This window comes from Mobula hypostoma, chromosome 4 (genome assembly GCF_963921235.1).
Source record: "Mobula hypostoma chromosome 4, sMobHyp1.1, whole genome shotgun sequence".
Taxonomy (NCBI): Eukaryota; Metazoa; Chordata; class Chondrichthyes; order Myliobatiformes; family Myliobatidae; genus Mobula; species Mobula hypostoma.
This window is the reverse complement of record NC_086100.1, coordinates 36667392-36693539: the sequence shown is the minus strand read 5'-3', so window position 1 is coordinate 36693539 and position 26148 is coordinate 36667392. Positions and strand designations below refer to the sequence as shown.

Sequence of the window (26148 nt, the reverse complement as noted above, 5' to 3'; positions counted from 1 at the left end):
TATTTGAGAAAAATGATCCAATATTACATGTATTTGTTGGAAAAAGTATGCCAACCTTCGTTTTCAGTAACTGGTGTGACCACCTTGTAGAGCAATAACTTCAACCAAACATTTCTGGTAACCATTGATCAGCTTGGAGGAATTTTACACCATGTCTCCTTACTGCTTCACCTCTGGGATGTTGGTGTGCTTCCTTGCATGAACAGCTTGCTTCAGGTCCTTCTACAATATTTCTATAGGATTAAGCTCAGGACTTTGACTTGGCCATTCCAAAACGTGAAATTTCTTCTGCTTTAACCATTCTTTAGTAGACCAACTTGTGTGTTTAGGGTCGTTGTCTTGCTGCATGACCCATTTTCTCTTCCATTCACAGATGGATACCCTAACATTTTCCTGTAGAAGTTGCTGGTACAATTCAGAATTCATAGTTCCATCAATGATGGCAAACTGCCCTGCTCCCATGGCATCAAAGCACGCCCAAACCATGACACTGCTAGCACGTTTCACAGGTGGGATGAGCTTCTTATGCTAGAATGAAATGTTTGCTTTTTGCCAACATGACACTTCTCATTTAAGCCAAAAATTTCAATTTTGGACTCATCCTTCCACAGGACATACTTTCAATAGCTTTCTGGCTTATCCATGTGGTTTTTAGGAAACTTTAGATGGGCAGAAATGTTCTTCTCGGTGAATAGTGGCTTTTTCCTTGCAATCCTGCCATGTACACCATTGTTGTTCAGTGTTTGCCTGATGGTAGGTTCATGAACACTGACATTAGCCAATGCAAAAAAGGACTATAGCTCCTTAGATGTTACCCTGGCATCTTTGTGACCTCCTGGAATATTACACGCCTTGCTCTTGGAGTGATTTTTGTTGGTTAACCATTCCAGGGCAGAGTAACAATGGTGTTGAATTCCCTCCATTTGTACACCATCTGACTGTGGATTGTTGGAGCCCAAACTCTTTAGAAATGGTTTTGTGTCATTTTCCAGCCTGGTGAGCATCAACAACTTATTTTCTGAGGTCCTGAGAAATCTCCTTTGATCAAGGCATGGTACACTTCCAAAAACCTTGATAGTGAAGACCCAGGTTTATGTTCTTTAAATAGAGCAGGGCCATCCACATGCACACCTGATTGTCATCCCATTGATTGAAACACCTGACTCTAATTTCCCCTTTAAATGAACTGATAATCCTAGAGGTTCACATTCTTTTTCCAAGAAATACATGTAATGTTGGATCATTTTTCTCAATAAATAAATGAAGTATAATGTTTTTGTGTTATTTACTTAATTGGGCTCTCTATTTAGTTTTAGAACTTGGGTGAAGATCTGATCATATTTTAGGTCATACTTATGCAGAAATAGAGAAAATTCTAAAGGGTTCACAAACTTTCTAGCACCACTGTATATAGTTATTAAACATATTAAAAATGATATATTGTTAAGACTTTGGATATTCAGAAAATCAAAGGATCTAATAACAGTTCAAGAAAATGGTATAAGATAGAAGATCTGCCATGACAATATATATTAATGATTTAGATGAGAGAATTAAAAGTAACATTAGCAAATTTGCCGATGACACAAAGCTGGGTGGCAGTGTGAAATGTGAGGAGGATGTTATGAGAATGCAGGGTGACTTGGACAGGCTGGGTAAGTGGGCAGATGCATGGCAGATGCAGTTTAATGTGGATAAATGTGAGGTTATCCACTTTGGTGGTAAGAACAGGAAGGCAGATTATTATCTAAATGGAGTCAAGTTAGGAAAAGGGGAAGCACAACGAGATCTAGGTGTTCTTGTACATCAGTCACTGAAAGCAAGCATACAAGTACAGCAGGCAGTGAAAAAAGCTAATGGCATGCTGGCCTTCATAACAAGGGGAATTGAGTATAAGAGCAAAGAGGTCCTTCTGCAGCTGTACAGGGCCCTGGTGAGACCACACCTGGAGTACTGTGTGCAGATTTGGTCTCCAAATTTGAGGAAGGACATTCTTGCTATTGAGGGAGTGCAGCGTAGGTTCACAAGGTTAATTCCCGGGATGGGGGGGACTGTCATATGTTGAAAGATTGGAGCCACTGGGCTTGTATACTCTGGAATTTAGAAGGCTGAGAGGGCATCTTATTGAAACATATAAGATTATTAAGGGATTGGACACACTGCAGGCAGGAAGCATGCTTCCGCTGATGGGTGAGTCCAGAACCAGAGGCCACAATTTAAGAATTGGGGGTAGGCCATTTAGAACGGAGTTGAGGAAAAACTCTTTCACCCAGAGAGTGGTGGATATATGGAATGCTCTGCCCCAGAAGGTTGTGGAGGCCAAGTCTCTGGATGCTTTCAAGAAAGAGATGGATAGAGCTCTTAAAGATAGCGGAATCAAAGGTTATGGGGATATGGCAGGAACTGGATACTGATAGTGGATGATCAGCTATGATCACAGTGAATGGCGGTGCTGGCTCAAAGGGCCAAATGGCCTACTCCTGCACTTATTGTCTATTGTCTATAATGATCTTGATAAATGGTCAAGTAGCCCAATTCTGCTACTTATGCCCTTATACAGAGAAAAATCAAACGCAACTGTAAAATAGTCAGTTTTCACATTCTGTGGTTAAGTGCAGTGGCTACAAAATTATAGCTAATAGTCCATTTAATTGCACACTCCATAAAAGCAATGCAACTGTCATTTTAAATCAGCTTTCCTTTTGAGATACCTTCTAAATATTCAATTTTTTTCCCACATCAAATATACTTTCTGTTAACAGACCCCACTGGAAATTTAAATATTCATTTTTTAATCAATAAAAGTGTTTCAAAATAATGCCACAAAGCTTTAAACTGAAGATCCTAGATTAATGCTAAAACTACAGTATTAAAAATATTAGTGAATTACAAAGTACAAATTCCTGATGTGCTGAAACTGTTAAATACCTTAAGTATTTACATTTTAGATTCTTGGTGAAATTTTCAAGATGGAATCAGCAAATTTGGATATGTAAATTAAATTGACTGCAGTTTTTAACCACCTTAACCTTCGGCACGGTCCTCTATCATCATCACCCAACTCCTTCTCAGTTTGGAAATAATAAATGTGAAATATCCAAACTGATAGACAGCCCAGCCTTGGAAATGTTTTTTTACTTACCATGAGTTGAACCCAGTTGGTCTTGTTCTGTCAAATTCTGGTAGTTCTGGAACATTCTTACATGCTTCAATATTAAGGTATTTGAATATATGGATTTTCCCCTTTATACAAATCTAGAAGAAAAGCATACATGTTCCAATCAGTATCTAATACTATGATGAAAATGCAACATGATAACAACGATATGATATTTTATGAATTAAGACAAGTAAGACCATAAGATAATAGGAGCAGAATTAGGACATTTGGCCCATCAAGGCTGCTCCAGTATGTCATCATGGCTAATCCATTTTCACTCAGAGCCCCAACCTCATGCGATCATCCCATATCCCTTCATGCCCTGACTAACCAAGAATCTATCAACCTCTGCCTTAAATATACTGTACTTGAAGACTTAGCCTCCACAACGGCCTGCGGCAAAGAATTCCACAGATTCACCACTCTCTGGCTAAAAAAATTTCTCCACATCGCTGTTCTAAAAGGATTCCCCTCTATTCAGAGGCTGTTCTCTGGTCCTAGACTCTCCCACCATAGGAAACATCCTCTCCACATCCACTCTATCGAGGCCTTTCCACGTTCCATGGGTTTCAATTAGGTCACCCCTCATTCTTCTGCATTCTAGCGAATACAGGCTTACAGCTATCAAAAGCTCTTCATATGACAAGCCATTCGATTGTGGAATCATTTTTGTGAACCTCCTTTGAACACTCCAGGCTACATAACCACTAATAGATCACTAAGCTGTGAAGAAAAGCACCAAGAAAAAGATATTAAAATGCATTAAAAATTCACGACATTTGCAAAGATTTCTCTAATTTCTACACAGAATTTTCTTTTTGCAGAGGATGTTGAATTTTATGCCTTGGCAGGTGGCAGAAGCTGAAACAACAGATGTATTTAAGGTGGAGGCAGATAACTATATGATAGATTGAGGAATGGACGGGTATGGAAAAATGGCATAGAAGAGAAATTAAGGCTTGCATAAATCAGCATGATTATATTAAGTAGTGGGGCAGGCTTGAGCAGACTGATGGCTTACCCCTGCTCCTATTTCTTGTGAAAAGAAAAGAATTCCAAAACTGTTGAAACTCTAACAAGAACAGAAATCATTAAAAGCATAGACAACGTTGGATGAATCAACTTCCTTCATAACACTGATTATTAAAGATTAACATATAATTTAATAACTCAATAAAAAGAGACAAAGGGTGGAGTTAAATAAGAAAAGTAAGAAGTGAATCTTGCCTTGGGCAGTTCCTCAGGATGACCTGCTTTTACTCCTGTTTCACGTGTTTGAGGTGGCTAATGAAATCAATTGGGCAGTGGGTGGGTGACCACAAAATTTTACACAGATAGGGCCAGGGAGCAGGGGGTGATTATTGATAGTTAAGGTGAGCAAGTGTTTTGTGCTACATGGACCAAGAATAGCAAAAATATCTACTTTCATATACTATCTTTTACACTCTCACAATGTTTCAAAGGAAATTACAGCCAATTAAGTACACAGAACAATTCATCATAGAACAGGGCCTTTGACCCACAATGCTGTAGCAAACCAATTACAGGTTGCCCCCGCTATCCGAAGGTAGAGCGTTCCTATGAAACGGTTCGTAAGTTGGAATGTCATAAAGTGAATAAGCAATTACCATTTATTAATATGGGAAAAATATTTTGAGCATTCCCAGACCCAAAAAATAACCTACAAAATCATGCCAAATAACACATAAAACCTAAAATAACAGTAACATATAGTAAAAGCAGGAATAATATGATAATTACACAGCCTACATGAAGTAGAAATACTTTTCTGCAGCACTGTCTAGCACAGCGAAAATCTCACGGCAGCACTCTCAGCATAAGCGCTCTTGGCAGAAACACTCTCTCCAGTAACCTTTAAACTATGAAGCTGCCAAATCATACCAAATAACACACAAAAACACGCAGCCTATATAAAGTAGAAATAACGTATGTACAGTATAGTTTCACTTACCGGAATCAGGAAGACTCCAATAAATTGCAGTTTCGTCACACTTAAATACTTGCGTATACGAATAACCACCTTCTGTAATTATTTTCTTCAGTTCTGCTGGGAACTTTTCAGCAGCTTCAGTATCAGCCGAAGCACTCTCTCCGGTAAACGTTAAACTATGAAGCTGCCCTCGCCTCAGAAACAGATCAAACCACCCATGACTACCCTTAAATTCCACTTTCGCAACACTTTCATCACCATCGTCCAGTGCTTTCTGTTTCAGCTTATTAAAAAGACTGACTGATTTCTCTTTAAGTATAAAAAAACTTAACAGAACACCTTAATTATGTCTAGTTTTACGCTAAGTGTAACACCCTTATGAGCTCTTTTAGGCTTTTCCGATACCTTAGAACTCATCTTGCTAACGGATGCCAAAATAAATCGAGATAAAGCACATGTTTAAGCAGTGGCGGCTAGAATGCAGTTCCGGGGGAGGAGCTTGGCTGTTCGGGTGCGTGCTGCCTTTTTTCCGTAACAGTGAAAACAGGTAACAGCGAGGTGTCGTAAAGCAAACATTCAGAAAATGGGGGCTACCTATAAACCAATAACTCTTAATTAGTTGATTCCCTCTTCCCCATACATTGATCAGATTCCTTTCTTCTTAGCATATTCATGAAGCTATCTAGGAGTCTCTTAAATGGTCCTCTGCTATCTTTTATGCCAAGAACATTTTCAACCTCGCACTGCTACGGGCAGAAGTTCCCACTTACTTTAAAAAGGCAACAATTATACCAGTGCCAAAGAAGAATAATGTGGGCTGCCTTAACAACTATCACTTGATAACACTCACATCGACAGTGATAAAATGCTTTGAGTGGTTGGTTATGACTAGACTGAACTCCTGCCTCAGCAAGGACCTGGACCCACTGCAATTCGCCTATCGTCACAATAGGTCAACGGCAGATGCAATCTCAATGGCTCTTCACACGGCTTTAGACCACCTAGACAACACAAGCACCTACATCAGAATGCTGTTCATCAACAATAGCTCAGCATTTAATACCATTCATTCCCACAATCCTGATTGAGAAGTTGCAGAACCTAGGCCTCTCTACCTCCCTCTATAATTGGATCCTCGACTTCCTAACCAGAAGACCACAGTCTGTGTGGGTTGGTGATAACATATCCTCTTCACTGACGATCAACACTGATGCACCTCAGGGGTGTGTGCTTACCCACTGCTCTACTCTCTGTATACACATGTCTGTGTGGCTAGGCATAGTTCAAACACCATCTACAAATCTGTGACAATACAACCATTGTTGGTAGAATCTCAGGTGGTGATGAGAGGGCATACAGGAGTGAGATATGCCAACTAGTGGAATGGTGCCACAGCAACAACCTGGCACTCAATGTCAGTAAGATGAAAGAGCTGATTGTGGACTTCAGGAAGGATAAGACAAAGAAACATATGCCAATCCTCATAGAGAGATCAGAAGTGGAGAGAGTGAGCAGCTTCAAGTTCCTTGGTGTCAAGATCTCTGAGGATCTAACCTGATATAGTCATAAAGAAGGCAAGACAGCGGCTATACTTTATTAGGAGTTTGAAACGATTTGGCATGTCAACAAATACGCTCAAAAACTTCTATAGCTGTACCATGGAGAGCATTCTGACAGGCTGCATCACTGTCTGGTATGGAGGGGCTGCTGCACAGGACCAAAAGAAGCTGCAGAAGGTTGTAAATCTAATCAGCTCCATCTTGGGCACTAGCCTACAAAGTACCCGGGACATCTTTAAGAAGCAGTGTCTCAGAAAGGCAGCGTCCATTATTAAAGACCTCCAGCACCCAGAGCATGCACTTTTCTCACTGTTACCATCAGGTAGGAGATACAGAAGCCTGAAGGCACACACTCAGTGATTCAGGAACAGCTTCTTCCCCTCTGCCATCTGATTCCTAAATGGACTTTGAAGCTTTGGACACTACCTCACTTTTTTAGTATACAGTATTTCTGTTATTGCACTTTTTTTTAATAATCTATTCAATATATGTAATTGATTTACTTGTTTATTTAGTATGTTTCATTTTATTTTATTTTATTTATCATTATTTTTTTCCCTCTCTCTGCTAGATTATGTATTGCATTGAACTGGTGCTGCTACTAAGTTAACAGATTTCACATCATATGCCAGTGATAATAAACCCGATTCTGATTCTATCACCAACCTTGTACCCACCACTCTGTGCTTAAAAAATTGCTTTGCATTTTCCCCCTCTTACATTAAATACATGCCCTCTAACAGCAGACATTTCAATCCAGCAAAAAAGATACTGGCTGTGTAATCTATATATAGCTCACATAATTTGATAAAATTCTATCAAATCTTCCCTTGGTATCCTCCGTTCTCGATAAAATAGCCCCAGCTTGTCTATTATTGCCTTACTCTTTAGCACACAGCAGCATTCTGATAAACCTCCTCTGCATTCTCTCCAAAGCCTCCATCATTCCTGTAATGAGGCATCCAGAATTGAACACAATACTTTAATTGTATCCTACCCAGAGTTTTAACTTTTTGGCCCTTGAACTCAATGCCTCAACTAATGAAGACAAGCATGCTATATGCCTTCTCTACCACCCTATCAAACTCTGCGGCCACCTTGAGGGAGCCATGTACTTGGAACCCAAGATCCTCCTGTTCATCAATGCTGTTAAGGATTACAATTAACTATGTTAATGGTCCCAAAGAAGGGTCTCGTCCCCAAAATGTCGACTGTTTACTCTTTTTCATAGATGCTGCATGGCCTGCTGAGTTCCTCCAGCATTTTGTGCGTGTTGCTTTGGATTTCCAGCACCTGCATATGTTCTCGTGTTTGTGATTAATTGTGTTCTTTCCTTTATGTTGGAGATCCCAAAGTGTAGCACTTCACTTGCCCAGAATAAATCTCATCTGCCACTTCTCCACCATTATCCGCAACTGATCTATATCGCAACATATCCTTTGTAATTTTCTATGCAATCCACAACGCCACCAACCTTTGTGTTGACTGCAGAGTTATTCACCCCCAACCTACCACATTTTATTCCAAATCATCTATATGACAAACAAGAGAAGTCCCAGCATAGATCCCTGTAGAACACCACTAGCCACAGACCTCCGTTCAGAATGTGACTTGTCCAGCACTACTCTTAGCTTTCTAGGGGCAAGCATATTTTGGATCTAATCAGCCAAGTCATCGAGGATCTAAATTTCATTTCATTTTTGAAATGAAATATCGCTTTCAAGACGCATGGTAACTTATATGCATAAAGCAAGTACATACTAACTTCATATTGAATAAGAGACAAATATTGACCAGGTCAGGCAAATATCCTTGATGCTTATCAAAAGAGAGCCTTGACTTCAGGTTGTGGGCGGAACTTCTGCTTAATATCTCAGCCAAAATGTGAATGTGCGTCATCTTGTCAATAATACATGTGTGCTACATTTTGACTTTTATGCTCTAGAATCTGGAGTAAAACAAACCAACAACCTTTTGACATTCCATGAGGGCACCAATGGCTGCTTTGGTCATTGCCCTTCTACGGAAACCATCAGTAGTGCCATAAGGATTGGGCCTCAGGTATGTTACCAGGCACGGTAGATTTTTTTTGGATTTGCAAAGATGACACTTGGTACTTCTTTCCCCAAATGGTTCACTTCAAGTTTGGTGGTTATACATCCAATTTACTGTGATGGGAGGGGCAGAACAGATCAAATAATTAGTGATAATTATTATGGAGGGGATAACAGACTGTAAGTTGAATGAATGGAAGCTAGCTGGGGGTCCAGGATTAGAGGGTGCAAAACATGGGTAACAGGATTAAGTGTGTGTGGAGAAAGAGAAAACACATTGGTACACAGAAAGAGAGGATTGAGTCCTAAGTATGAAGTTATCTTTTTTTTTTAACCCTCTCAGAGGGAAATGCAGGTACAGGTTGTTGTGCGTCACTACCGGGTACTTCTGCGTTGAACCTCTCGTTCATCTATGAGGGACTGGCGGATACAATTCTTTGTGCTTTAGAGCACTGCAGAAGAACGGGGACCATGTTGACCTGGGGTGCCCATGTTCATATACTTTTGAGACAGTACATACTGAATACCCATCAGAGAGACCAATACAGCATAGGTTAAGGTCTTTCGACCCAACCATGATCGTCATGGTTCATGACAACCATGGTTCCCACCCAGCCACTTGCAGTTTCAGCTTCTGGCCCACATCTTTCCAAGCAAGGAGAGTCCAAAACTTGGGGGCATATTTTTTGGGTGATAAGGGTAAGATTTAAAAGGGACCTGAATGGCAATTTTTTCCACGTAGAGATTGGTAAGTAGGTGGAATGAGTTGCTAGAGGAAGTTGAGGCAGATGCAAGAGTATCATTTAATAAGATTTCAGAGGATATTGACATGCAGAGCTTGGGGGAGGGATAAGGGCTGAACTGCATTTCACTCTGAGAGAAGGAAAACAAAACTTTCAGTTACATAAGTTTGCAAATAAGCTCTTCTGCAATGGATTTTTTGGCAACAATATGTGAAATGTTATGCAAACTCACAAAAACAAAACACATAACTACAGAAAATAGGAACAGTAATGATCTAGTCAGTCCTTTGTGTTTTTTCCACAATTTAATGGGACTGTGGCAAATCCATGTCTTTTACAAACACCTCTCAATATTTTTGGTTCATAAAAAAATTATCAATCTCAAACTTAAAACTAAAACTGACCAATAACCTATCACCTTCTAGCTATCCTCCTTCCCCTCTCTCCACCTTTTTATTCTGGAGTCTTTCCCCTTTCTTTTCCAGTCCTGAAGAAGGGTCTTGGCCCCAACACCCTGTGTGTTGCTTTGACTCATAACCTATTGTTTTTAGAAGGAAATTTCCAGCTTCTACCATCCTATAAATCATCTTCTTCAGAACCCAGACGATGCTGGGTATGGGCTTTCCCAGATTAACATGGTTCTAATTCTTCTGCAAAGCTCAAAAGCAAAAGTCAAAAGTTCAAAGTTTCGAAGTAAATTTTATTATTAGAATACATACATGTTGCCATACACAACCCTGGGATTCATTTTCCTGTAGGCATACTCAGCAACTCTGTAGAATAGTAACTCTACAGGATCAATGATAGACCAAGAAGAGTGCAGAAGACAACAAACTGTGCAAATGCAAATATAAATAAATACCAATAAATAATGAAAACATGAAATAACAAGATAAAGAGTCTTTAAATAGAACATAGAATAGTACAGCACAGTACAGGCCCTTCGGCCCACAATGTTGTGCCGACCCTTAAACCCTGCCTCCCATATAACCACCCACCTTAAATTCCTCCATATACCTGTCTAGTAGCCTCTTAAACGTCACTAGTGTATCTGCCTCCACCACTGACTCAGGCAGTGCATTCCACGCACCAACCACTCTCTGAGTAAAAAACCTTCCTCTAATATCCCCCTTGAACTTCCCACCCTTTACCTTAAAGCCATGTCCTCTTGTATTGAGCAGTGGTCCCCTGGGGAAGAGGCGCGGGCTATCCACTCTATCTATTCCTCTTATTATCTTGTACACCTCTATCATGTCTCCTCTCATCCTCCTTCTCTTCAAAGAGTAAAGCCCTAGCTCCCTTAATCTCTGATCATAATGCATACTCTCTGATCCAGGCAGCATCCTGGTAAATCTCCTCTGTACCCTTTCCAATGCTTCCACATCCTTCCTATAGTGAGGCGACCAGAACTGGACACAGTACTCCAAGTGTGGCCTAACCAGAGTTTTATAGAGCTGCATTATTACATCGCGACTCTTAAACTCTATCCCTCGACTTATGAAAGCTAACATCCCATAAGCTTTCTTAACTACCCTATCCACCTGTGAGGCAACTTTCAGGGATCTGTGGACATGTACCCCCAGATTCCTCTGCTCCTCCACACTACCAAGTATCCTGCCATTTACTTTGTACTCTGCCTTGGAGTTTGTCCTTCCAAAGAGCACCACCTCACACTTCTCCGGGTTGAATTCCATCTGCCACTTCTCAGCCCACTTCTGCATCCTATCAATGTCTCTCTGCAATCTTTGACAATCCTCTACACTATCTACAACACCACCAACCCTTGTGTCATCTGCAAACTTGCCAACCCACCCTTCTACCCCCACATCCAGGTTGTTAATAAAAATCACGAAAAGTAGAGGTCCCAGAACAGATCCTTGTGGGACACCACTAGTCACAATCCTCCAATCTGAATGTACTCCCTCCACCACGACCCTCTGCCTTCTGCAGGCAAGCCGATTCTGAATCCACCTGGCCAAACTTCCCTGGATCTCATGCCTTCTGACTTTCTGAAAAAGCCTACCGTGTGGAACCTTGTCAAATGCCTTACTAAAATCCATATCGATCACATCCACTGCACTACCCTCATCTATATGCCTGGTCACCTCCTCAAAGAACTCTATCAGGCTTGTTAGACACGATCTGCCCTTCACAAAGCCATGCTGACTGTCCCTGATCAGACCATGATTCTCTAAATGCTCAGAGATCCTATCTCTAAGAGTCTTTTCCAACAGCTTTCCCACCACAGATGTAATGCTCACTGGTCTATAATTATCCAGACTATCCCTACTACCTTCTTTGAACAAGGGGACAACATTCGCCTCCCTCCAATCCTCCGGTACCACTCCAGTGGACAAGGAGGACATAAAGATTCTAGCCAGAGGCTCAGCAATCTCTTCTCTCGCCTCGTAGAGCAGCCTGGGGAATATTCCGTCAGGACCCAGGGACTTATCCATCCTAATATATTTTAACAACTCCAACACCTCCTCTCCCTTAATATCAACATGCTCCAGAACATCAACTTCACTCATATTGTCCTCACCATCATCAAGTTCCCTTTCATTGGTGAATACCGAAGAGAAGTATTCATTGAGGACCTCGCTCACTTCCACAGCCTCCAGGCACATCTTCCCACCTTTATCTCTAATCGGTCCTACCTTCACTCCTGTCATCCTTTTGTTCTTCATATAATTGAAGAATGCCTTGGGGTTTTCCTTTACCCTACTCGCCAAGGCCTTCTCATGCCCCCTTCTTGCTCTTCTCAGCTCCTTCTTAAGTTCCTTTCTTGCTTCCCTATATTCCTCAATAGACCCATCTGATCCTTGCTTCCTAATCCTCATGTATGCTGCCTTCTTCCACCTGACTAGATTTTCCTCCTCACTTGTCACCCATGGTTCCTTCGCCCTACCATTCTTTATCTTCCTCACCAGGACATATTTATCCCTAACCTCCTGCAAGAGATCTCTAAACATTGACCACATGTCCATAGCACATTTCCCTGCAAAAACATCATCCCAATTCACACCCACAAGTTCTAGCCTTATAGCCTTATAATTCGCCCTTCCCCAATTAAAAATTTTCCTGTCCTCGCTGATTCTATCCTTTTCCATGATAATGCTAAAGGCCAGGGAGCGGTGGTCACTGTCCCCCAGATGCTCACCCACTGAGAGATCTGTGACCTGACCCGGTTCATTACGTAGTACTAGATCTAGTAGGGCATTCCCCCTAGTCAGCCTGTCCACATACTGTGACAGGAATCCGTCCTGGACACACTTAACAAATTCTGCCCCATCTAAACCCTTGGAACTAATCAGCTGCCAATCAATATTAGGGAAGTTAAAGTCACCCATGATAACAACCCTGTTATTTTTGCACCTTTCCAAAATCTGCCTCCCAATCTGCTCCTCTGTATCTCTGCTGCTACCAGGGGGCCTATAGAATACCCCCAATAGAGTAACTGCTCCCTTCCTGTTCCTGACTTCCACCCATACTGACTCAAAAGAGGATCCCGCTACATTACCCACCCTTTCTGTAGCTGTAATAGTATCCTTGACCAGTAATGCCACCCCTCCTCCACTTTTTCCTCCCTCTCTCTATCCCTTTTAAAGCACTGAAATCCAGGAATATTGAGAATCCATCCCTGCCCTGGTGCCAGCCAAGTCTCCGTAATGGCCACTGAATCATAATTCCATGTATGTATCCAAGCTCTCAGTTCATCACCTTTGTCCCTGATGCTTCTTGCATTGAAGTACATAGATTTCAGCCCTTCTACCTTCCTGTCTTTAAAGTGAGATCATTGGTTGTGGGAACATCTCAAGGGATGGTTATGTGAGTGTAGTTACCCCCTTTTGTTCAAGAGCATGATGGTTGAGGAGTAGTAACTGTTCTTGAACCTGGTGGTGCCAGTCTTGAGGCTCTTGTACCTACTACCTGATGGCAACAGCCAGAAAAGAGCATGACCTGAATGGTGAGGATCTCTGATGATGGGTGCTGCTTTCCTATAACAGTGTTCATGTGGATGTGTTCAATGGTTGGGAGAGCTTTACACATGATGTACTGGATGGAATCTACTACTTTCTGTAGAATTTTCCATTCAAAGGCACACCAGGCCACAATGCAGCCAGTCAATACACTCTCCACTACACATCTATAAAAGTTTGTCAAGTTTTTGATGTCATGCTGAATCTCCGCAGACTCCTAAGGAATTAGTGGTGCTGTCATGCTTTGTTTGCAATTATATATACATGCTGGGTCCAGGACAGGTCCTCTGAAATAGTGACACCCAGGAATTTAAAGTTGCTAACCCTCTCCACCTCTGATCTTCCAATGAGGACTGACTCATGGACCTCTAGTTTCCTTCTCCTGAAGTCTACAATCAGTTCCTTGCTCTTGCTCACATTGAATGAGAAGTTGTTGTTATGACATCATTCAGCCAAATTTTCAATCTCACCTGTACGCTAATTCATCACCACCTTTGATATGGCCCACGACAGTGGTGTCATCTGCAAACTCGAATATGGTGTTGGAGCTGTGCTTAGCCACACAGACTTAGGTGTAAAGCAAGTAGAGCAGGGGACTAAGCACAAAGACGTGGTGCACCTGTGTCGATGGAGATCATGAAGGAGATGTTTTTGCCAATCTGAACTGCCGGGGATCGACAAGTGAGGAAATCCAGGATCCAATTGTACTAGGAGTTATGGAGGCCAAGGTCTTGGAGCTTATTTATTAGTTTTGAGGGGACGATGGTGTTGAATGCTGAGTTGTAATCAATAAAGAGCATCCTGATGTATGCATCTTCATGTCCAGATGTTCCAGGGTTGTGTGAAGAGCCAATGAGATGGCAGCTGCTGTGGACCTGTTGCTCTGGAAGGCAAACTGGAGCAGATCCAAGTCATCTCAGGCAGCAGCTGATATTTCTATCACCAGCCTCTCAAAACACATTATCACTGTGGACACAAGTGCAACTGTGTGAACATCATTGAGGCAGGTCACCACAATCTTCTTGGGCTCCGGTATAACTGAAGTCTGCTTGAAGCAGGTGGGTACCAGACACTACCAAAGCAAGAAGTTAAAGATGTCAGTGAACACACCAGCCAGCTGGTCAGCACAGGTCTTTAGTACTTGGCCAGGTACCCTGTCTGGTCTGGATGCTTTCCTTGGATTAAGGAGATTGTTAGTGCTGTAAACATCTCCACAGGCTAGCAGGAATCTCAGCTCAAAGGTATTTCACCTTTTAAAGAGTTTTGACTGATGATCATGAATGCAGGACTATGAATCATTCTAGTAAATCAACATTGCACTCCTCCATAAAGCCAATAAACAGTTCCTAAGAAATGCTGCTCAAAACTGATCACATTATTGCAGATGTGTGGCAACCAGAGTTTTGTACCATACTGCAGGACCTCACATTGTTATTCCCTGTGATATTTAATAATTTACTAACTGAATGCTAAGAAGATTTGAATACAGAAGAAAGGAAATTTTACTATAATTTCATAAGGTTGCAGTAAAACTACACATGCGACAATGTATGGTGCTTTGGCCTCCTTCACCAAGAGTGTGCTTGTCAGAGATGGAGTGTAGGAAGGGTTCATTAAGTTGATTCCAAGAATGGCAAGTTTGCTAAATGAAGATAGATTGAATAGACTTGGGCTGTATTCTACTACATTTAAATGCTGTTACAGTTATGCTTATTTAGTTACCTAATAACATATCTAATATTATACTTCCACCTATGAGGCTTATAATATTGCTTAATTTTGCAATATCAAGTCTGGCACTCCATCCCATCATTTAAGTCGGTAATATGGCTAGTAGTGAAGTCTGCACAGTTCCTGTAAGAATACCTATTATTCCTTTTCTCTGTTTCCTGCTGCTGAGCGAATCTCTTAATTACATTAATAATTAATCTTTAAATGGATCATCTTCAATTTTAGTATAATGTTTCTTTGAGAGACAATATTAAATGCCTTGTGGAACTACAGCCAAATAAGTGTCCACTTGAAAACATTGAAGGTGAAAGTTTTCAAGGAAGTCAATCACTGCATCGTAAATTATCTTGCAACAAGTAATAAATCATGTAATCCAGGGGACCAATTATAATAACTTCAGCTTTAAGATGGGACACAATATGCCCAAAGTAGTAAAAAAAAAGGACCTCTAATAATTTTGGACTTTGAAAGAGTAATCATGGCGACCAACAATAACAACTTTGTAAAGCTGGTTAGCGACAACTGAAATATATAAATGACAAATAAGAATCAGGACACTGGTTTTTGAGCACCTACCTGTGCTGGTGGAGACTGCAAGGGATTATTATCTAATATAATTGTTTGAAGATGCCGCAAATTTCGGTAACAGACTGGAATTGTTGTCACTTTATTGCAGGAGATGTCTAATCGCACAAGTGGTAAATCTGCAAGTTCTAATAAGATAATGAATACTCAATTAGTTTAAAAGACAAAATGCTCTAAGTCCATTTAACTCCATTTACTGCAAATCTGAAAATGAAAATTAGGTGATCAATGAATGTATTTCAGAAACTTCTATTGCTGTACGCAGGATTCATCCATAACACTTAACAGTCACAGCATCATAGAACACTACTGCACAGAAATAGGCCTTTTGGCCCATCTAGTCCATGCTGCACTATTATTCTTCTTAGTCCAATCAACCCACACTCGGACCATAGCCCACCATACCCCTCCTATCCAGTTTTTCTTAAATGTTGAAATCAAACCCGCATCCACCCACTTCTGCTGGCAGCTGTTCCACACTCTCACCACCCTCTGAACGAAGTCTCCCCTCATGTTCCTTTGAACATGTCACCTTTCACCCTTAACCCATGAACTCTAGTTCTAGTCTCACATAACCTCAGTGGAAAAAGCCTGCAAGTATTTGTCATAACTATAGCGATCATAATTCTGTATACTGCTATGAAATCTCCCATCATCGTCCTAGGGTCTAGTGCAGGGGACCCCAACCATTTATGGAGAGGTCCATGAGCCTAGGTTGGGAACCCCTACACTAGAGAATAAAGTCCTAATCTATGCGACCTTTCCCTATTACTCAGGTCCTCAAGTCCCAGCAGCATGCATGTAAATTTTCTCTGCACTCTTTCAACCTTCTTTACATCTTTCCTGTAGGTAGGTGATCAAAACTGCACACAAAACTCCAAATTACGCCTCACCAATATCTTACACAACTTCAATATACCATCCCAACTCCTATAATCAATACTTTCATTTATGAAAGCCAATGTGCCAAAAGCTTTATGATCTTGTCTACCTGTGGCGTCACTTTCAAGGAACTATGGATCTGAATTCCCAGACCTCTTTGATCTATCACATTCCTCATTGCGCTACTACTCAATTCACACTCTGGTTGGTCATCCCAAAGTGCAACACCTCACACTTGTTTGCATTAAATTCCATGTGCCATTTTTCAGCCCACTTTTCCAGCTGGTCGAGATCCCGCTGCAAGTTTCCTCGCTATCCACTACCCCCACCCCCCACCCCCAATTTTGGTGTCATCCGCAAATTTGCTGATCCAGTTTACCACATTATCATTCAGATCGTTGATATAGGTGACAAACAACAACAGACCCTGCACTGATCCCTGTGACACAAAACTAGCCACAAGCCTATAGTCAGGGAGGAAACCATCTACTACCGCTCTCTGGCTTCTCCCGTGAAGCCAAGGTATGATCCTATTTGCTATTTCATCTTACAGGATGTTACAGATATTACAGGAAGGCTGTGGAACTGGACAGCATCCCAGGGCAGGTACTCAGGATGTGCGTGGCACAACTGGCAGGTGCGTTTGCAGACATTTTTAATCTCTCCCTCCCCCACTATAGTGTGCCTTCATGCTTCAAATCATCCACTATTGTCCCTGTACCTAAAAAGAGCAAGGCGAACACCTGGTGTCCTGTCAGAATCACCTCAATAAACAAATGCTTTGAGAGGCTGGCCAAGAACTACACCTGTAGCATGCTACCACCCACACTGGATCCCCTACTATTCGCCTACTGACACAACCGATCAATAGATGATGCAATAGTCACAGCTCTACACTCTGTCCTCACACACCTGCAGAAGAGGGATGCTTCTGTGAGAATGCTGTTCTTGGACTGCAGTTCAGCATTCAACACCATAATTCCCTCCAGGCTTGACAAAAAGCTAAGAGACCTCAGCCTTCACCCTGCCTTGTGTAGCAGAATCCTGGACTTCCTGTCAGATTGCCTACAGGTGGTAAGAGTGGACTCCTTCACCTCTGCCCCTCCGACCCTCAACACAGAAGCCCTTCAGGGCAGTGTCCTAAGCCCTCTCCTTTACTCTCTGTATACCCACGACTGTGTCACCACCCACAGCTCCAATCTGCTAATCAAATTTGAAGATGATACTACATTGATTGGCTTTATCTCAAATAATAACGAGGCAGCCTACAGAGAAGAAGTCATCACCTTGACATAGTGGTTTCAAGAAAACAACCTCTCAGTGTTGCAAAAACAAAGGAGCTGGTTGAAGACTACAGGAGAAACGGAGATAGGCTCACCCCTATTGACATCAATGGATCTAGGATTGAAAGGGCAAACAGCTTTAAGTTCCTCGTAATACACATCACCGAGGACCTCACATGGTCTGTACATACGGGCTGTGTGGTGAGAAAAAGCACAGCAGCCCCTCTTTCACCTCAGATGGTTGAAGAAGTTTGGAATGCTCATTCTCCCACTTTGAAATGCCATGGACTTGATCTGAGATGTCCATGGTCTTGGCACTTGAGAGACAACACAGTATCCGGGAATCTCATTTTCATCCACAGAACCTCTTCCACTCAACAATGAATTCCCTAACACTCCAGCTTGTCTCTTCTCTCCACCCCATTCCCTTCTGAGCCAGTGGCAGACTCAGTGCTAGAGACCTGACCACTGCAGTTTTCTTCTGCTAAGACATCCACCCTACACCCCTCTCCAAACAGTATTACTGTTGTTGAGGGGAAAGATCCCAGGGGTACTCTGCACTGGCTGCCTAAACCCTTTCCCCTCCTAACAGTCACCCAGTTACCCAGTTACCCTGTCCTGAACCTTTGGTGCATGTCCTGTCGATCAGCCCCTCTGCCTCCTGAATGATCCAGAGTTCATCCAGTTCCAGTTCCACTTCCTTATCACTGTCTGTAAGAAGCTGTAGTTGGGTGAACTTTTTGCAGGTGTAGTCATCAAGGACACTGGAGGTCTCCCTGCCTTCCCACATTCCACAAGAGGAACATTCCACTATCCAGCCTGGCATCCCCACTGCTTTAATTATGTATTAAAAGACAACGAAAGAAAATTTAAATGAAAAAAATCTACCTACAGCTTCTGCCTCTCTTCGCCGAAACCTGAACTCCCCACTCTAACAATTGCCCATGCACACAATGGCTGCTCCGCTTAAACCTAACTTTTTATTGTACTTTGCTTGGCAAGTGCCTAATCATGCACAGTCCAGGATCCAGCATGTCCTAAAACTAGATAAAGAGAACACAATCAAATAATAACAAAAAATATTTTACTTGTTCATTTATTTATTGAGAAATACGATTCAATATTACATGTATTTGTTGGAAAAGGTATGTGTACCTTTGCTTTCAGTAACTGGTGTGACCCCCTTGTACAACAATAATTTCAACCAAATGTTTCTAGTAACTGTAGATGAATTCTGCACATTGGCTTGGAGGAATTTTAGGCCTCTCCTCCTTAAAAAAACTGCTTCAGCTCTGGGATGTTGGTGAGCTTCCTTCCCTGAACTGCTTGCTTCAGGTCCTTTTACAACATTATTGTAAGATTAAAGTCAGGACTTCAATTCGGCCATTTATAAACACAAATTTTCTTCTTTTTAAACCATTCTGTTGTTGATTTACTCTTGTCTTTCAGATCATTGTCTGTTGCATTATCCAACTTCTATTAGATACAGAATCAGATTTATTATCACCGGCATGTATTGTGAAATATGTTAACTTAGCAGCGGCAGTTCAATGCAATACATAATATACAAGAAAAAAAAAATAAATAAGTAAATCAATTACAGTACACGTATATTGAATAGATTAAAAATTATGCAGAAACCAGAAATAATACATAATAAAAAAGTGAGGTAGTGTTCACAGGTTCAATAGAAATCAGATGGCAGAGGGGAAGAAGCTGTTCCTGAATCGCTGATGGCTTGAAAAGGGCGTGCCCTGGGTGATGGATCCTTAACAATGAATGCTGCCTTTCTGAGACACCGCTCCTTGAAGATGTCCTGGGTACTTTGTAGGCTAGTGCCCAAGATGGAGCCCACTAAATTTACAACTCTCTGCAGCCTCTTTCGGTGCAGCAGACTCCCCCTCCAGCACCCACTCAAACCAGACGGTGATGCAGCCTGTCAGAATGCTCTCCACAGTACATCTATAGAAGTTTCTGAGTACATTTGTTGACATACCAAATCTCTTCAAACTCCTAATGAAGTATAGTCACTGTCTTGCCTTCTTTATAACTGCATCGATATGTTGGGACCAGGTTAGGTCCTCAAGATCTTAACACCCAGGAACTTGAAACTGCTCACTCTCTCCACTTTTGACCCCTCTATGAGGAGTGGTGTGTGTTCCTTCATCTTACCCTTCCTGAAGTCCACAATCAGCTCTTTCATCTTACTGACGTTGAGTGCCAGGTTGTTGCTGCGATACCACTTCACTGTGACATAGCTTCATGTGATGAACTGCTACCCTAACATTCTTCTGATACAACTTGCCTTGATACTACTTTGAATTAATTGTTCCCTCAATGATTGCAAGCTGTCCAGGCCCTGAGTCAGCAAAGCAGCCCCAAATCATGATGCTCATTCCACCATGCTTCACAGTTGGGATAAGGTTTTGGTGTTGGTGCGCACTGCCCTTTTCCCTCCAAACAGCAACTTGTATTTCTGACAAAAGGTTCAACTTTTGTCTCACCTGTCCACAGAACATTGTTCCAGAAGACTTTTGCAAACTTGAGAGGTGCAACAATCTCTCTTTTTTTTGGAGAGCAGTGGTTTCCTCTGTGGTGTCCTTTCATGAACACCATTTTTGTTCAGTGTTTTTCTTACAGTGAATACATGAACAGAGACTTTTGCAAGTTCTAGAGACTTCCTCCATTTGTAGACATATTCCCTAACTATGGACCGATGAATACTCAGGTCTTTAGAAATGCTTTTGCAGCCTTTTCCAGCTTCATACATCTCTATCATTCTTCTTCTAAGATCCTCTGAATGCTGTTTTGATTGAGGCATGGTGTACATAAACTGATCTTTCTTGACAAGAACAGGCTCTGTCAGTAACCGGACTTTGTGTGTCTGTTTTCTTAGGCAGGGCACCTCTACAACCTACACCTCCAATCGCATTTCATTGACTGGAACACTTGACTCCCAATAGCTTTTGTAGAAGGCATAACCCCAGAGGTTCACATACTTTTTCTAACAAATACATGTAATATTGGATCATTTTTCTCAATAAATAAATGAACAAGTATAGTGTTTTCTTGTGCTACTTATTTAATTGGGTTCTCTTTACCTAGTTTTAGAACTTGCGTGAAGATCTGATCACATTTTTGGTCATATTTATGCAGAAATAGAGAAAATTCTACAGGGTTTACAAACGTTCGAGCAGCACTGTGACTCTGACCACGGAATGATCGTTGGCGCCGGAAGGGTTAGTTTGAGTATCTCAGACACTGCTGACCTTCTGGGATTTTCATGCACAACAGTCTGTAGAGTTTACAAAGAATGGTGTGAAAACCAAAAAAAAAACATCCAGTGAGCAGCAGTGCTGTGGGTAAAAACACCTTGCTAATGTGAGAGATTAGAGGAGAATAGCCAGAACGGTTTAAGCTGACTGGAAGGTAACAGAAACTCAAATAACCATGTGCTACAACAGTGGTCTGCGGAAGAGCATCTCTGAACTCACAAAGTTTCCAACCTTGAAGTGGATAGGCTACAGCAGCAGCAGCAGACCATGAACATACAGAAAATACACGCAGTAGCCTCGTTATAAGGTATATGATAAAATGGCTACTGAATGTATATATAACATTACAGCAGCAAGTAGTTACAGACACTGAACATGTTCAGCAACGTAACAGAAACTAATCCAGTTTTCAAAAAATATAATTTTTTTGAATGAAGAATCCTGGCTAATTTGTTACCATCCAATCCACTGACCAAGTGCGCCTCACAGCAGTGCCAGGATCAGCCACTTCAGAACAAAGCTGGTTCAGTGCCTGGAACATTCAAGCATCATTGAGAACACAATACTTCAACCATTGGGGAATCATAGTGTGTTGTCTTCTTTATGACCATTAGAATGCATTAAGTTAGTACAACATACAAACTTGAAAATACTTGCAGATTTTTCTGTTAACGGGAAACAAAGAAAGGCTTAAATCTTAAGATGTACTATAAAACTAACCTTCTGGTAAAGTTACTAAGTGATTTCTCCTTAGGTTCAGGTCTCTTAAAATCTCCAGGTTTCCCATCTGTGATGGTAATGTCTGTATCTCATTACAACTGACATCCTGCAGATTTTGTTTGAAGAAATGAAAATTAAATCAACTGTGTGATTCTAGTTGCATAAGATAAATTTTTACACTCTCACTTAAAGATTCATCGTGCTGGAACAAAATCCTATAAATAAACCAATCTTCCATTCGCTGTTTGAATGATTAAGCTGTTTTGAACTCATATTTAAAACAAGCACCTCATACTGATTCAGTTTAGTTGTACAAGATTAAAAATTAACTCCCATATTCCATAATATTCTGCAATTTATACTTATATCTTTTTAAAGATTTCTATTATCATGGATAAATCTCTTACACAAAGAACAGTACAATATTATTACAGAGAATAATGCACTTAAGTAAAGAACACACTCTCTGGTTTTGCTGTTCTCATGAAATAGAGATTCCAAATTTTCAAAGCAGCTAATTGCTGTTACAAAGCAAAAAAAAAAATAACTGGAGGAATTAGGAATATCTAGTTAGGCAGGAGCATCAATGGGGGGGGGAGGGGGGCGAGGAATTGGACAGTCAATGTTTCATATCAAGATCGTTCATTTGGGCTCCATTATCCAGTCAGTCCTCCCCACCGACTACCCCTTCCTTCACAGGCACTTGTCCCTGTAATTGTGCAAAAGAGTTACACCTATTCCTGCATCTCCTCCTCCTCACATCTGAATCCATCAGTGTTATTTATTATATCCAGTGGTCCTGGTGAGGACTCTTCTACATAAGAGCCAGGACAGAGCTTAGCAGACAGCTTTGTCTGTGACGTCAGCCAAGATCTTCTGGCGGCCAGCTATTTTAATTAAACTTTCCATTTTCGTCCACTGCCAGATCCTGACCAAATGAAAATTTTACTGGGCAGTCTCCAACTGGCAGCATGAACATCAAATTCTGAAACCTCAGTAACCATTCCTTCTCTGACCCCTTTCCCCATCACCTTCAGCCCTTTGTTACTTCCACCTACCACCTCCCAGCTTCTGACATTATTTCAGTCCTTATTTGCCTATTACCCTCCTCACCTAGATCCACTTGCCAAGTCTTGTTCCACCCCTTCCTCCACATTTTCTTCCTGGCCATCTCCCTTCTTTCTTGCCAGTTCAGATGAAAGGTGTGGACTTAAAATATTGACTATTTAGTTTCTTCCATAGATGCTGCCTAACCTGCTATTTCTCCAGCATGTTTTGTATTGCTCTAATTCTAGCATTTGAAATGTATTGTACAGCCAATAGCTGTTTTTTGGGATGTATGTTTTTCGACGGTTACAATTTTTCAAACCTTCCACTTCTATTTTAAGACTCATGACGTCACATGTAATTACTGTGTAAGAAGTGCCAATACTTTCCACTGTGCCTGTGCTTTGGAGAGATATAATATTAGTCACACTCTCCTGATCTTTCATTGTTGCTCTTCAATTTCAATTCCATCCACTTCCATTATTTGATACCACCTATTGAAGTGCATGATTTCACATTATGAAGTACTTTGGCAGGAGGAATCAAAAGGCAGACGGTTATGTAATTTATTTCCACAACTTCTAATTTCCTAATTTTTAAATAGTTTGTAAATCTGAGTGCCTTTTCTTTGTAATCAGCTATTTCATGGGCCAAGTTTGTTCTGGTTCCTCACTTAATGATATTATACAAACTGATCATCAGGAATCCACAAAATATATACTTACCACAAAGTTGGCAAAAAATAGACTGGTTACCACAAGGATTAAGTTCTGTTAAATAGGATACCACAAAGGTTTCTTAATCTACAAATTAATGTGTTTTTGTCATTTGGCTCTGGTTACTAATATCTGTTGTATAGTTTCTCCATACTTACTTCTCTAAAATCTTCTGCAGTTCAGCACACTTAATATAAAATATTAATCTTCTCTTCTGCAAGATAATTCTAATTTCTCTGGTTGCTGGCATGTTTCTGCTAAATTTCTATTCTACTGTCTATCAAATCTGGGTTTCATTTGTGGTGCCCAAATAATTAGGTACAGTATTTCATGTAGGAATTAATAACATATTAGTTTACTAAACTCTCCTTTAATTTCTACCCATTTTTATTGTCAAGGATCTCAGTTACCTAAATAACAGGCTTCTTAATTGGTCCTGCCACTTTCAAATAACCAACCTGTATCTAGATCCTCTTTAATATTCTATCATTTAGTATTGTTTTACAGTTCCATATTATGTTGCATTTTCCATGTGCCTGGACCCTTGACCACTCTGTTCCAGTGTTTACCATAAGCTGGGAGACTCACTTGCAATACAGAATTGAAAGGGCCAAACAACATGATGCTGTTTGTGCTAACATTTTTTTGGAAGGACACATTGGACAATGAATTCTGTATTTAGAGAAATATGTTTTTGTCTTGAGAATAAATGGGAATCCCAAAACCATTTATAAAAAGTGAGTCATTGCTAAACACTTCAAAAACTTCATGTTTAAATTTGGGGACTGGTCCTCGCCTTGAGAATGCACATACATAATTTTTAAAGATTTCTATTCCTACAATCATATATGGCATACATTTACAGCATTTCCCACTTGTGAAAATGTATATACATAGCTAATTACAACCGAGGTACAAAACTGTTGTCACATTACTGCAATAATTCTCCCAGTTTGTAGCTACATTTGAAGTGGTGATGGACTATTGCAGAATATGTGGACAACGTATTCCAACAGTGTTATTAAGTCAGGAATCCCACAAATTTCAGTAACAGGGAACAACCAATAACATTTATCCAAGTCCAGATCATATGTGAGTAGAGGAGAATTTGGAAGCGTACTTCTATCTGCCTAATCCTTGCAAAGGAAATCGGGAAGATTTACAGGTTAGCAAAATGCTGCAAAGAAGCCTTGGCATGCTACTAAAATTCATGTAAATGGTATGTACAGTACTTCGGCCATGATTTACTGATGAGTAAAGGATAGGAAGTTACAAAAATAAACAAATAGGTTAAATGAATGGGCAAAGAATGATAATGGCAAAATATGCAAAATTGTTCAGTTTGGCAGTAAAAGCAGAAAAAACATATCTAAATGGTCAGAAATTGCAGAGCTTTTTAAAGGATCTGGATAATAATTCACCAAAGGTTAGCTAGGTAACAGTTTAGAGACTGATATCCAGAATGAGCAGTTGGTCTCATGAGAAAAGGTTGGACATACTAGACCATCAGTGTTTCGAAAACAAAGACAATTTTATTGAAACACATCAAAAAGGCTGACAGGATGGATGTGGAGATAACCTAGAACTGGTGAACTACTTTTTTAAATATAAAGAGTTGCCTATCTTGAGTCATCAGAATTCCCTTTATCAACTGACTGAATAGCAAAATATTTGAACGCATTTGTAGAATGTGTGAACATATATGCAATAAGCAAGAAGTTGAACATCTTCGAAAATGGAGAGTATTCCATTAAGCTCCCGATTTGTGAACAGTTATGAGAAAATCAGGAGTAATGTCACACTGCAGAATTCTCAGCTTCTGACTGCTTCAGTATTCATGTTATCCATGTATGTATAATTGATTTACAGATTTTGATAACATGAATAGCTCTACCCACATTGCCTGAAATGTTTATATTAGATTGACCGAAAGGTGCCCATAGGCTCACCTATGCCATTTCTAAGCCACCTGCAATAGCAGGCTATCTTTTTCAAGATTTAATGCATTTATGGCACCAAATACAAATTTCATCTTTACATCATGTATTTTGCTTTATTAGCAAAGGTTAACTACCAGAAATCTACTTTCAAATCAATTTATAAACACACCCATATGATCACTCAAATTTGTAGCCCAAATTAAATTCTATCTCAATTCATCTGTCAGCTGTTCCTAGTCATCAGCAAAAAAAAATCAAGATTGCGCATTATAGCTTAGGGCATTACTACATAAAAATCCAAAGTTTATTAGACATTTAAGAGGACTGGACATAGTTTCCCTGATACCTCATCTAGTATGGATCAAGCCATGAGACCAATGCTTTCATAATTGAATCATGGAAGGTTAATTAATCTGAACTGCAGAAACAGCTGTTCTTTAGCAATTACCACTGTTCCCAATTTAGAAACAGGAGAAAATAGGAACTACAAATGGACATAAAAATATTTGGAAGGAGGAAAAT

The 26148-nt window shown here is 40.6% G+C and overlaps 1 protein-coding gene across 7 annotated transcripts in view; it reads right to left on the bottom strand.

Annotated features, from left to right (window-relative positions):
* The window catches only part of LOC134345247 (DISP complex protein LRCH3-like), a 139825-nt gene that overhangs the window by 76391 nt on the left and 37286 nt on the right, over window positions 1-26148 (bottom strand). For all 7 annotated transcript variants that reach the window (XM_063045614.1, XM_063045616.1, XM_063045615.1 and 4 more), the window contains 3 exons: window positions 21924-22029; window positions 15755-15891; window positions 3143-3255 (listed from right to left, as the gene is read on the bottom strand). In XM_063045614.1, the coding sequence (XP_062901684.1) occupies window positions 3143-3255; window positions 15755-15891; window positions 21924-22029 (356 nt within the window). The remainder of the gene's footprint in view (window positions 1-3142; window positions 3256-15754; window positions 15892-21923; window positions 22030-26148) is intronic.